The 12,050-nt window shown below is 38.8% G+C and overlaps 1 protein-coding gene across 14 annotated transcripts in view; it reads right to left on the bottom strand.

Moving 5' to 3' along the window:
- Positions 1-12,050, bottom strand: part of fryl (furry homolog, like) — a 114,800-nt gene that overhangs the window by 9,077 nt on the left and 93,673 nt on the right. For 12 of the 14 annotated variants that reach the window (XM_067383714.1, XM_067383717.1, XM_067383713.1 and 9 more), the window contains 11 exons: positions 10,518-10,658; positions 9,949-10,149; positions 9,664-9,825; positions 9,483-9,557; positions 9,197-9,373; positions 8,322-8,516; positions 6,931-7,113; positions 2,903-3,285; positions 970-1,177; positions 294-443; positions 18-116 (listed from right to left, as the gene is read on the bottom strand). In XM_067383714.1, the coding sequence (XP_067239815.1) occupies positions 18-116; positions 294-443; positions 970-1,177; positions 2,903-3,285; positions 6,931-7,113; positions 8,322-8,516; positions 9,197-9,373; positions 9,483-9,557; positions 9,664-9,825; positions 9,949-10,149; positions 10,518-10,658 (1,974 nt within the window). The remainder of the gene's footprint in view (positions 1-17; positions 117-293; positions 444-969; positions 1,178-2,902; positions 3,286-6,930; positions 7,114-8,321; positions 8,517-9,196; positions 9,374-9,482; positions 9,558-9,663; positions 9,826-9,948; positions 10,150-10,517; positions 10,659-12,050) is intronic. The other 2 variants (XM_067383710.1, XM_067383708.1) reach the window with 2 other exon arrangements.

Raw genomic sequence — 12,050 nt, 5'->3', positions numbered from 1 at the left:
TTAAATTAGTGTGTCACCTGTTCAGCTGCTTCTCTCTTGCTGTTGTAAGTGTCCAGATGCTCTTGTAACTCCAACACACTGAACTTTAGTGTCTCCAAGAGCCCACAGGAGACCAGCTAAAACACACACACAATTTACTAAATATACCAATGATGTCAAACTATCACACATATAGATAAATGATTTAAGATAAGCTTTGTAAACAGATGTAAGGTATTAAAAGTATTCCAAGCATTGTAATTAGTCAGGTGTGAGGTGCAGAGGAAGTGTACACTCTAAATGCATGAACTCACAGTTTCAGCATCCAGCAGGACTGTAGGGCACTGGGAGCAGGAGGTCATGACCTCTAGAGAGCTCAGGAACTGGTTTCCCATTCGTTGGAGCCCCTCCCCAAGGAAGCGTACTGAGGCATGAGTAATCGTGTCAAATTTCCTCTGAATGTGCTAAAGAGACAGCAGAGAATCAACTCAGGCACAAGAAGCTATGAATTAGTCAAGCTATTATGAAGGTTAATGTTTTGGAAAGAAGTCTCTTTTGCTCACCAAGGCTGCACTCATTTGATAAAATTACAGTAAAAACAGTAATATTGTGAAATATTATTACAATTTAAAATAACTGTTTTCCATTTTAATTTATTTTAAAATGTAGTTTATTCTTATTTCCAGCAGCCTTCACTCCAGTTTTCAGTGTTACATGATCCTTCAGAAATCACTCTAATATGCTGATTTGGTGCTTAAGAAACATTTCTTATTATTATCAATGTTGAAAACCGATGCTGTTCCTTAATATTTTTGTGGAAAATGTGATGCATTTATTTCAGGATTTTTTGATGAACACAAAATTCAGCATTTATTTCAAATAGAATTCTTCTTTATCATTAGAAATGTCTTTAAATGTCATCTGCAGAAAACGGTATATTAATATTCATGCAATGTGTGTAAGCACATACTCACAAACACTTAATTTTACCTGAAAGAGTCGTGAGAACACGTGGAAGGTGTACACAGCACAAGACCCATCCGAGTCCGATAACATCTGGTTGACATGGCAACGCCAGGCGTCCTCCTCGTCGTCATAGGCTACGGGTTGGAATGCTGCCAAAATAGCCGAGAGAAAGGGCGACGGAGGTGGCGAGGCCTGGAGTTCAGGAAAGCCGTCTGCATCACCCTCATCTTGACTGTAAACAAAGATGGAAAGACTCAGACACGTAGAGATGCGAGTACCAACACAAAGCGTTACATCATTCAGGAAGGAAAAACGTAAACAGAGACATGCTGTTCTTTCTCTTAAGCTCTCCCTCCTCTCTCTCTCTCTCTCTCTCTCACTGCAGATGTCCTGTGCTGCAGTATTGTTACAATCTAAATCTACTGCAGAGGCACAAAATCAACATAAACACACACTTACAGGACTGTAGGGCCGAAGAGCTTGATGAAGCACACAGAGTAGAAGAATTTGAGACCAGTGTTGCTGAAAGATGTGGAGGACATGGTCTTCATCTTCATCCTCACTAACAGCTTTTATCCTTCCCTTCAATGTCTTCCTGCTCTGACGCTTTTTTTTTCTTCTCGCCGTTCCCTCTCTGAGCTCTTCACCTCACGTGTTAGCCTAAATTCTCCCGCTGAGTTTGTGACGTTCTCTGTTTTTCCCTCTCAATCCCTCCCCCACTCGCTGCTGTGCAGCACCAGAGCGGTTCCCACACGCACGGATTCACAAATGCATCCTCTCTTTCTGTTAAATGAATCTCAGCTGCAGAAAGTTGCCAGGAAGAGCAAGGAAAGGCCCTCATAGGTGCAATGTATGCGCAAAAATGCAATTAGATCCCTCTGTTGAATCATTACCTATAATTTTTATTAATCGATCATGGAAGAGCCGGACACATCAGGGCTTAGAGGATGATATATATAGCACTGCAGAGGAAGTGTGTGCGTGCGTGTATATAAGAATGAATAAAGTGAGTTTGTGGAGGGCACTTTCTGATGTGCTTAGGTATAGATGCCTGACCTTCAAGAGCAATAATATTGCCAAGTATGAGATCACCATTCACAGCGTTAATGAAACTCATCCTTATTATTCACAGCACAACGTGAATGGTATTAAATTGTACAGTACTGAGCAAAAATAGACACTGTTTACATCTGGTATTAAGATCTTAGATGATCCGATCTAAAGTGGACAGTAATAAAACCGTTGTACACAGGGGTCCAAAACATTTTGTGATCTAATCACTCAAATTTTATTTGGAGGTAATCAAAAATTCATGGGACCATGTCGCATCTGCAGTGTAAACACTAATCCTTCCTGATGCATCCCAGAAAATAATGTGTTATGTTAAAAAGGGATGTCTGTTTATGGTATAAAAGATACTTAATTACATATACTATTTCACAATATGACTGTTTTTACTGTATTTTTTAATCAAATAAATGCAGCCTTGGTGGGCATAACTGACTTTAAAAACATAAAAAAAAAATTTAACAGTAGTGTACATAATTTGATTGCTAAAAAAAGTGCTTTTTTTGCCATTTTAATTCTACCACACTCTATAGCACGGTGAGTGGCCTAACTAAACATCATCCTAGGTGCCCTCCTGACCAAAGCCGTTACAAATTATAGGGAATTATTGCCATTTGGTTAGCCTTTAACTATATGAGAGTGAATTTCATAATTTACTTAATGTGTTTTCATAATTTATAATTTCATATGCTGCACTTCATGTGAGAAAAGCTAGTTGTGTTGCTTGCAAGTGATTTGATGCCTATGAAGAGCATTTCCGATCAGTTACTTTGAGGTTTCATTTTTGGTTAGGATGCTGCCTTTGAAGGTAGCTGTCTATGTAAGTATCAGGGATTCGGGAACTTTCAACCCCATGAATGATTACATTTACAACAGAAATCAAACCAACCTGGACATGCCGAAAAAATCTGCCTCCTCTTCTTCACACCTATCATCTAGCTCTTTCAAAGCCAATGTCACATCCTCCTCACATACTGAATCGGGGGCCGAGTCCAGAGCCAGGGGCAGAACTGTCTCCTCCTCACACATGGAGCCCAAGGCGGAGTCTATGACAGGGGGTGGCAGCCCCGGCTCGTCATCGAAGAGGGATCCAGGCGGGCTGTCCACAGCCGGTGGAGGAGGGGGGGCTGGATCCAGGTCGTCGGTAGGGTCCTGGGAGTCAGGTAAGTCACATAATTCAGGGGGGTCTGAGGGTAGAGGAGGCGCACTGCCAAACCCCGTATCCTCACTGACACTGCTACTTAATTCATCTGCTGCATTTACACTGGCATCCTGCAAATGTGAACATGGACAGTAAAGGGCAGTCAGGAAATGGAGCAATGTTTTTTTAGAGGACAATAAATGGTTCTTGTGAGTGCTTTATACTCTAATAATACAAAAAGCTGTATTATTTGAGTATATTATTAAGGCTGCTTTGCTGTGAATTTGTGTGCATTAAGCACCTAGCAGACCTACTGTACTATATCACAACACTGAAGCGATAGAAACTGTATTTATTTTTACTGTGCTGTAAACACAACTATTTATTTGAGCCCACATTTAGTCCAGGTGGGCAGCATGGACATTACACTTAGAGAGAACATCACCAAGGGACCCTTAAGCATCGGCACTCACAAAATGGCCTTGCTATACGCTCTCAGTGCTTCTATTAGGAGAGAAAAAAAAAAATCAATAATGGTACAGGCTAATCTTTCACCATTGACTTACGATGCAAATGTGACCTGCAGAGGAATAAACCTGTGACATCAGAGGATCTGTATTAAATGGACCACTGTATCTCCATTCATAAATCACATGAAGCACCAAGCTAAATAGCAGCTAACTAATAAAATCAATCTAACTCATGGGAAAACATCTTTACCCTGAGACACACAATCAGGACTCCACAGATACTTACAGCAGTGAATGACTAATTCTGTCTTCTACATCATGAGACCGTAAAAACAACAGAAGCAGCACGAAAAGACCATTTAATAACAGTAGCATAAAACTAGTGGACAGCCAATATGGATTTTTTGATAGCTGATACCTGTATCTTAGAGAGTAAGGTGGCCGATATAAAGCCGAAATATGCAAGATATTCATCCATCCATTCTTTAAACCACTTGTCCTCTATAGGGATGCAGGTATACAAGATATTAAACTATTTAATATAAAGATAGAAAGACTGTATATAATATAAAGATTGTTTTTACATAAAATTTAGTAAATTAATAAATACTTTGAGAATAAATCAATATGCATTTGACTTTTTTGCCTATTACTCCTAGAAATACAAAAAAAAAAAAAAGCTATAATACGTAATATAAGGCATGCTATAATACCTAAATATTTATTTCTATCAAATAATTTATTAGAACTGTATAACAATGACAGTAAACTATTGAATATGGGAAATGGAAGCTGCTGTGCTCTCTCAAAATAAAAGTCCTGCTTCTGACACTAATCTGCCAGACGTTTACGGCAATAATTTAAAAAAATTTGAAATATCGAAGATTTATCTTTGACCACAACTTAAAACTTTCGAGTTCAAACTCTTAGAGATCACACAATGGATTCAACGGGTGTCAAAGTCACATGAGCTCAATGTAACATGTAAAACTCCTAATCTTTGAGATGCATGATGGATGATTTGTCATTATGATAAATTCCAGCGCACAACATGAATGATGGTAAAACATCTCTGGGAACAAACTGCTCCATCTAAGACTCATGTTTTATTCAAACCTACTTTAAAGAGACAACCAAGAAAAAAAACAATCTAAATGAACGAACTTGAGTTTCTTTTTTCTTCTCCTCCTCCTTTCTATTTATGAGTCTAATGCATTAACAGAAGAAGGGAGGGTGGCGTAGAGCCAAAGCAGAGGCGTATTAGAGAAAGCTTTTAGGCATTCTTGGCTGTGGTGGCCACGCAGATGAGTAAGACTATCGATGGTTTTATCTGGACTCATTACGCTAAGAGCTGGAGAATGACAGGCGAGATGCCCTTGAGCTGATATTGAGGTATGACTGGACTGGACTAAACTGGTCTTGGCTGGACTGAGTAAGTATTGAACAAAACTTGTTCATTCATTAACATCAACATGAGGAGTATTCTGCTATGAATTGTGACTAGGGGACATAGTCATTTCATTTTGACTGAAAATCATCTTAACAGTGATGGTTGTTCATATGAAGGCTGAACTGTGGGAACATCCTAAAAAGATAATTGTTCCAGGATAGAAGCGTGTCAATTAAACATCAACCAAATTAACTGGAATAAAAAATAAAATAAAAACATAATGCAGATATCAGCAGTTAGTTAAGTTACAGTGTTAGAAACATGGCTGGCTAAAGCCTGTTAGTGGTCTCTCAGTCGGGCTGTGCATCTTTTTTTACTTGATCACTACAGAATGGCTGCTCCTTATCCAAAAACTAACACTTTGTCATCACTTATTCACCCTTATGTCTTGGTGTAACAATGAAACACAAAATGTTCATTGAAGAATCTTCACACTGCTCTTTCCATACAATGAAAACATATAGTGACCAGGGGTTGCAAAGTTTCAAAAAGAACACAATAGCGCTCCAAAAAGAAGTGGTCAAAACCATTTGTGCGATATATTCAAATTCTTCTGAAGTCATATTCACTGAAAGACCTCCCCTCTGCTGTAGCTCTCAAATGTCATTTCTAGTGTTGTTGTTAGTGTTTGTTTTGGTAGTTGAAATAAAAATAAAATAAAATATGAATATTAGATAAACTTAAATGAGAATTAGAAAATGTATAAATGAGAAATGTTGCTTTGGAAATTAACTAAAATAAATAAGTTTAAGTTCTAACACTTGTACATATTCAAACGATGTCAGTGACACCAAATGCCACTGGTTAAGTTTAAATTTCAGTCTATGACATAAAGCTATTACATTGCTTCAGAAGACTTGAAATATAATGCATGAGTAATATGAACTACCTTTGATAACATTTTTTGTTGGTAGTTTTGGAGCTTGACAGCATACAGTGACTATGCTATCATTGTATGGAAAAAAATCTGATTGAACATTCTTCAAAATTCTTTCATTTGTGTCCCACTGAAAAACAACATGAGGGTGAGTTAATGACGACAATGTCTGGGTGAATTATTACTTTAAAAAGGACAATATCAACATACATGAGTTTCTGCTCATTTTCTACACCGTCTGCCTAACCTCATCCCTAACTGTGTTTACAGACACTCCACATGCTTCTGTAAGTTGTTGCAGATGCTATCTGGAGTACAACTGATGGTTGGCAAATAGATAAACATGTTTAAACTGATATCTACAGCTATAATCAATCCATGTAAAACAGTCAGGGATTATCAACAGTCAGAAAATGCGCTTAAAACTCATGTTTGAGGATACTGCCTTTTAAACCCCATAGAATGGTGGGATAATTTTCTACAATACTTACGGTGAGGTTGAAGGTCCGTGGATAGCAGTGAGTGGTCATCAGAGCCTAAAGCGTGTTAACGTCTGTATTTTTCAACCTTTCTGGGACCAAATTAGAGGTAGTTCTAGCACAGCAGGCCTGAGGTGTATGATTGCCCCTGATGATAATCTCTTCACCAATCACATATCAAGCAGGCAAGCAAGCCCCACCCTTAAAGCAGTCAATCATTATCTAATGTCAATGATGGCAAGTGTCCCATAAAGCAACCCAGTGTGAGGAAAAGAGAATATGCCAGTATTCGGCAAAAGGAAACAGACAATGCCCAGTGTGTAAAACACAATACTTTTTGGAAACACTAGTAGCAAAAGCTTGACATTGATACCATTGGATGATAGGAGGAATTTGATAGACAAGAAAACAGCACCAGTTAACTCCACAAGAGAGCAAAAAGCAAATGGCTAAATAGCACCCGTGCACCATAATTTATTGAGATTCCTGATTGATCCCACCTCAGGCAGCTGGCTGCTATTGCTGTCAGAGTGGGCGGTCTCGGGGGTGGGGCTGTCTGGGCGGGGTAGCGGTGGGGTGGGTGTGGCCTCTTCAGTCAGGACACTACTGGAGGACTCTTGCGACTGCTGGAGCGAGTCCAAGTGATTGGATATGGCGTCATCCGTCGCAGAATCACTATTAAGCTGCGTAAAAAGGAAAGTTGATCAATATTTTGTAAAAAATGTAGCATAACATAGCATTTGCTGTAGAAATCTCTACACTGGACTAAGTGTTATGATGCATGATGCACGTAATGGATCAATGAAAAGTAGTTCCTGAGTTCAGCACTTTTTATATATTTTATATGACATCATGCGGCATGCCAGACAAAATTATATGAACCTGGCAAGGCCAACTGCATTCAAGTCTTATTCAAACAGTGTAGGAGGAAAAGGACAAAAACAGGAAAAAGAAGACTTTCACTCAGCAGCGTTTAGAGGGTCAGTTTTCTTTAGCTCTGCTTAGTAGCTCATGCCCCATTAACAAGCAAAAGGCTGCAATCATTTATTAGAGTTTGAAATGTAAAAAAAATATTAAGCTTGCATCTAAAAACTATTTGAGCACTTTAAGTAATGAGAGGGGCCACAAGGAATATGCAGATTTTTTTGCAGACTTCTCAGAAAATCACGTAGTGTATGATGGACACAGAGTCTGATTTTTTTAGCTTCAGGAGTATGAATCCATCCAGTTGGAGGATTTCAAACAAGTTTGATATTTTAAGCAGATTTAAGAACACAGCAACAAGGCACATGTTTTTATGTGAGTTTGTGTTCATATTTAAAAATTGGTGCAGTTAATTCCAGATTTAATTAGACAGTAATATCTTTTTGTTTTTAACTGAAAGTATAATAAAATTATATAAATAATTAATAAACACAAGACCATGTGCAACTATATGAATGATAGATGTTTCAATTTTGTGCAAATCTGCAAAAACTTCTGTGTGGCCATTAAAATAGTCATGCTGTCTAAACAATTATGGCAAAGTTAGTATAAGAACGTAAGACAGCTAAATCCTTGTATTAAAAGTTTCTCTGGCTAATAGATCAGTAAAAAAGACTGAAAAAAGCGTCCCCATCACCTTTTATTACCCCTATCAAATAAAAAAAAGGGATTCAAAATAGAAGTAAAGGCTGAGAAGGTCTTTGAAATGCTAAAAATCAACATTTGGCTTGGCTGGGAGAAGTGCGGAGAGCACTTGTCTAAATACACCGGAAGTGCGGGTTATGCAGAAAGCAAGCCTCTAACCCCGCCTAGGTAGGCCGCGGCAGCGTCTAAGCCCAATCTGGCGCACAGACACACCATGCCGGTGCCCCCTGTGTGGAGGGGGCCCAGAGGAGAGGGGACTTACGAGGTTGGAGCGGGTGAGAATCTGGCTAGCGCTCAGTACCTCCTCCTCAGATGACTCATCGGTGTCCTCCGGCTGGATGAGACTGGGTGTGCTGCCGGAATACTGGCAGTCCTGTAGAGACGGGGTGTCACCTTTGTCAATGCTATCCAGAGAGCGACGCCGCACACCCCAGTTGAAATTGTCCATGCTCTCCCCCTGCAGGTGGAAGAGGAGAAAACCAATAAGAGGAAAGCAGATCAACTTTAAACTGCATGCTATGTGAATTATACAGAAGGAAAAGGATAAGAAATTTAATGTATACACAATACAAAACACAAGACAATATGCGCAACGCAACCACAGAACACAGTGGGGTCGTGGAACACAGAGAACTCAACATTGACCATTTAAAATATACTTCATACTCTACTTTAAATATAAATTGTTTAATTTGCACCATCCATGTACTTGTGACAACCTTTAGCTACAATTATAAAAACAAATACACTTGTCTGGCTAGCAGGAAATCACATTTGATTTTGTGACATTTCTGAACGGGTGCAAATTTTCAAATGAATGATGAGGCCAAACAATTATAGATTAAAACACAAACTTTTCCCTAAACACTGCTTAAAACTTACCTGAAGCTCCTGGACGCAAAAGAGGAAAAAAGATAATAAGAGTGTTAGGGAGAGTTAAGACACTGTGATAATATGGAGGTGCACAAACGGACACAGGTGATGTCAGAGAAATACACATACTACACATGCAGACTTTCTTTGTTTTGTTAAAGGTGAATCATTTATCAGTTCTGAGATGTTTGCTATAAAAGACATTGAGGATTGATTGCTAACTATCAAAATATGAGGCAACATGCCCAGAGCATCCGGGCTCACCTCTCCATCCTCCAACTCAACATCCAGGAAGTCAAAGTCCTTGAAGACACCAAACTGCTGTTCACTTCCTGCATCTTCTGCTTGCACTTCCTCTTCCCGTGTCACTTCCTCTACAGTGGGGATAAGACTAGTCTGCTGGTCACCTGCATCCAAATCCTCATTTGAAGAGAACACCACCTGCAGAAAAGCGGTGTAATTAGCCATTGCAAAGATTATGCAACCTTATAATATTCTGAATAGAGGAGAGAAAAAAAAGAAAAAAAGAAAAAACAGAAAGAAAACGTACAGATGGGTTTTTAGGCAGGCCGGACTCTGGGCCGCATAGAGACAGGACATTCATCAGTTTCTCCCGAGTTCTCCGCTAAAGGCAGATAACAACATTACCATTAAAATTAGAGGTAAAAAATCATTGAAAGCTCTAGTTGGTTAATTAAAATTTGACAGGTTTTCATAATAGTTGACAATACCTGTGAGAGCTGTGGTCTCTTCCAGCTGACTGGCACCAGCCCATTTGAGTTGGAGCCAGAGGAAGTAGAAGAGGTGCTTCTTGTCACGGCGATTACCTGGGGTTTTCCGTTACGCCCCGCTGCACTTCGCTGGTCTCCATACTTATGACCTATGATAGGTGTCTGTGGGTCAAAGGTTAAAAAATACTGTCAAAAAAAGATACTATGATGATGAGGTAATTACAATAGACATACACTGACAAACAAACAAACAAAATAAAAGACAAAAGATGGCAGGCCAAGCACCTCTGAGATGTCAAAGTGGAAGTCCAATGTTTTTCCTGGCAGTTCTTTAGATGAGTTGTTGAATATGCGAGTGAAAGCGATCTCTGGGGAGCCGGTCGACTCTGTGCTGTAGGAGCGTTGCACCTCATCAGGAACCACCAGACTCGCTGAGCGGGACACAACCAACTTCAGAATGTTCTGGGCCTCCTTCCAGTATGGGCTCTGGGGCAACACACAGACAACAAAACTCTTGAGCCATTTTTTACTATATCCCTTTAACCTTGAGGGACTCAGAAGATGAAAAGCTTCAATAAAGACCACAGAGTAGGAAAGCGATGATGTAGCTTATAGTTCCTCAAAAGCACCTCACAAAGCAAACAGCCCCCAGGCCATTCATACAGACAAATACACACTACAACAAAGTCCACTCTCCAGTACTACACACAGGCATGGGAGAATGAAGAAAGGAATTCAAATACCCATGGATCACTCAATATTCATATTCTCTTGAAATGGGAAAGGCATACTAAAATAAATCATTGGAGGGACTGATGTTCTAGTTGTTGACAGAAAAAGTAAGTTATACACACCTGTACATATTTGCCAATAATCTTCATGATTTCCAGGTTGAACTGTTTGACAGGAGCAGCAGACAGGTCAATGTGACTCAGTAGACTGTAGATGATCTGTAGTAAAGACTGTTGCATGCTGTTCAGTCCTTTCTCCAACAACTAAAACGGAAGAGGTAAAAGGTCAAGAAATTATTATATACATATACTCGAGCACCAAGTTACATGACAGCACAGTTCAGCTTGGAAAAATGTGCCTTGAGAAATAATCATTCTTTTACAGTCTTGTTACGGGAGCAAATACTATAGATAAATACGTAAATAATAATAACATACAACATATAATATATAATTTTTTTTATAAACATACACATTGCCGTTTAAAAGTTTGGGGTCAGCAAAGATTTTATTCAGGAAGGGGGCATTACAGACCCGCTGAAGTGTATTGGAATGCGCAGCATTATTCAATGTGTTGACGTAATTTCAACTGAAACAGGAAGACGGGGCGATATATCGAACAGCCTATATCACTTTAAAATACAGCATTCTGTGCAGAATTTAAATGGGTCAGATACCTTTCATGTTCTGAGCTGACTCACGGATATGATTCGCTCTGTGCTCTCGTGTCCCTGGGCCAGAGCAGACTGTGCTCGCGCTGTGGCAGTTCACGTGATACTAATGCGAAAACGGACTTCATTTGCGTCAATGGAAAGCATATTTACACTGTCTGAATCGTTCCCTATTCTCTATATAGTGCACTCTGTGTCATTCACCATGTAGAAACTAGTAAATGTGTGAACAAATTACCAATTTCAGCCGCAGATTCAGTGTCTGTTGAGAGTGTAGGAGGGGGTGGGACTTCAGACTCTAGAGAGCATTTGATTGGACAGAAGATTTGATGAGAAGCTGAAGTGCGATGTGATGTCATGAAAATCCGTGATCCATTTTAGCGGAAGTTTTGAATGCTTATATCTCCTAAATGCGATTTTTGACATTGTTTTGGAACACACCAGCTTATTAATAACATTAAGGCAAACATATTTATACTTAAAGCTAAAAAAACTTAAATTTTGATTTCAGGGAGACTTTAAATTGATCAAAATGGCAGTAAAGACTTTTACATTTTTACAAAATATTTCTGTCAAATAAACAGTTTTTTAACTTTCTATTCATCAAAGATTCCTGAAAAAAAAAAAATGCACCAGTCTCCAAATAAATAAAAATAAAAATTAAGCAGCACAACTGTTTTTAACATTGCTAATAGTCATATTAATAATAAAAAAATGTTTCTTGAGCAGCAATTTAGCATATTAGAATGATTTCAGAAGGGTAATGTGGCACTGAGGATGGGAGTAATGACTGTCACAAATTTAGCTTTGCCATCCATCACAGGAATAAATTACATTTTATAATATATTAAAATAGAATACATTAATAATATTTCACAATATTGCTGATTGTGCTGTATTATTGATCAAATAAATGCAGCATACTTTCAATCTTACTGACCCTAAACTTTTGATATTAAGAAATAACTTTTTAAATATATATATA

The sequence above is a fragment of the Chanodichthys erythropterus genome, chromosome 4 (assembly GCF_024489055.1).
Source record: "Chanodichthys erythropterus isolate Z2021 chromosome 4, ASM2448905v1, whole genome shotgun sequence".
Lineage (NCBI taxonomy): Eukaryota > Metazoa > Chordata > Actinopteri > Cypriniformes > Xenocyprididae > Chanodichthys > Chanodichthys erythropterus.
This window is presented reverse-complemented; position numbering and strand designations above follow the sequence as displayed.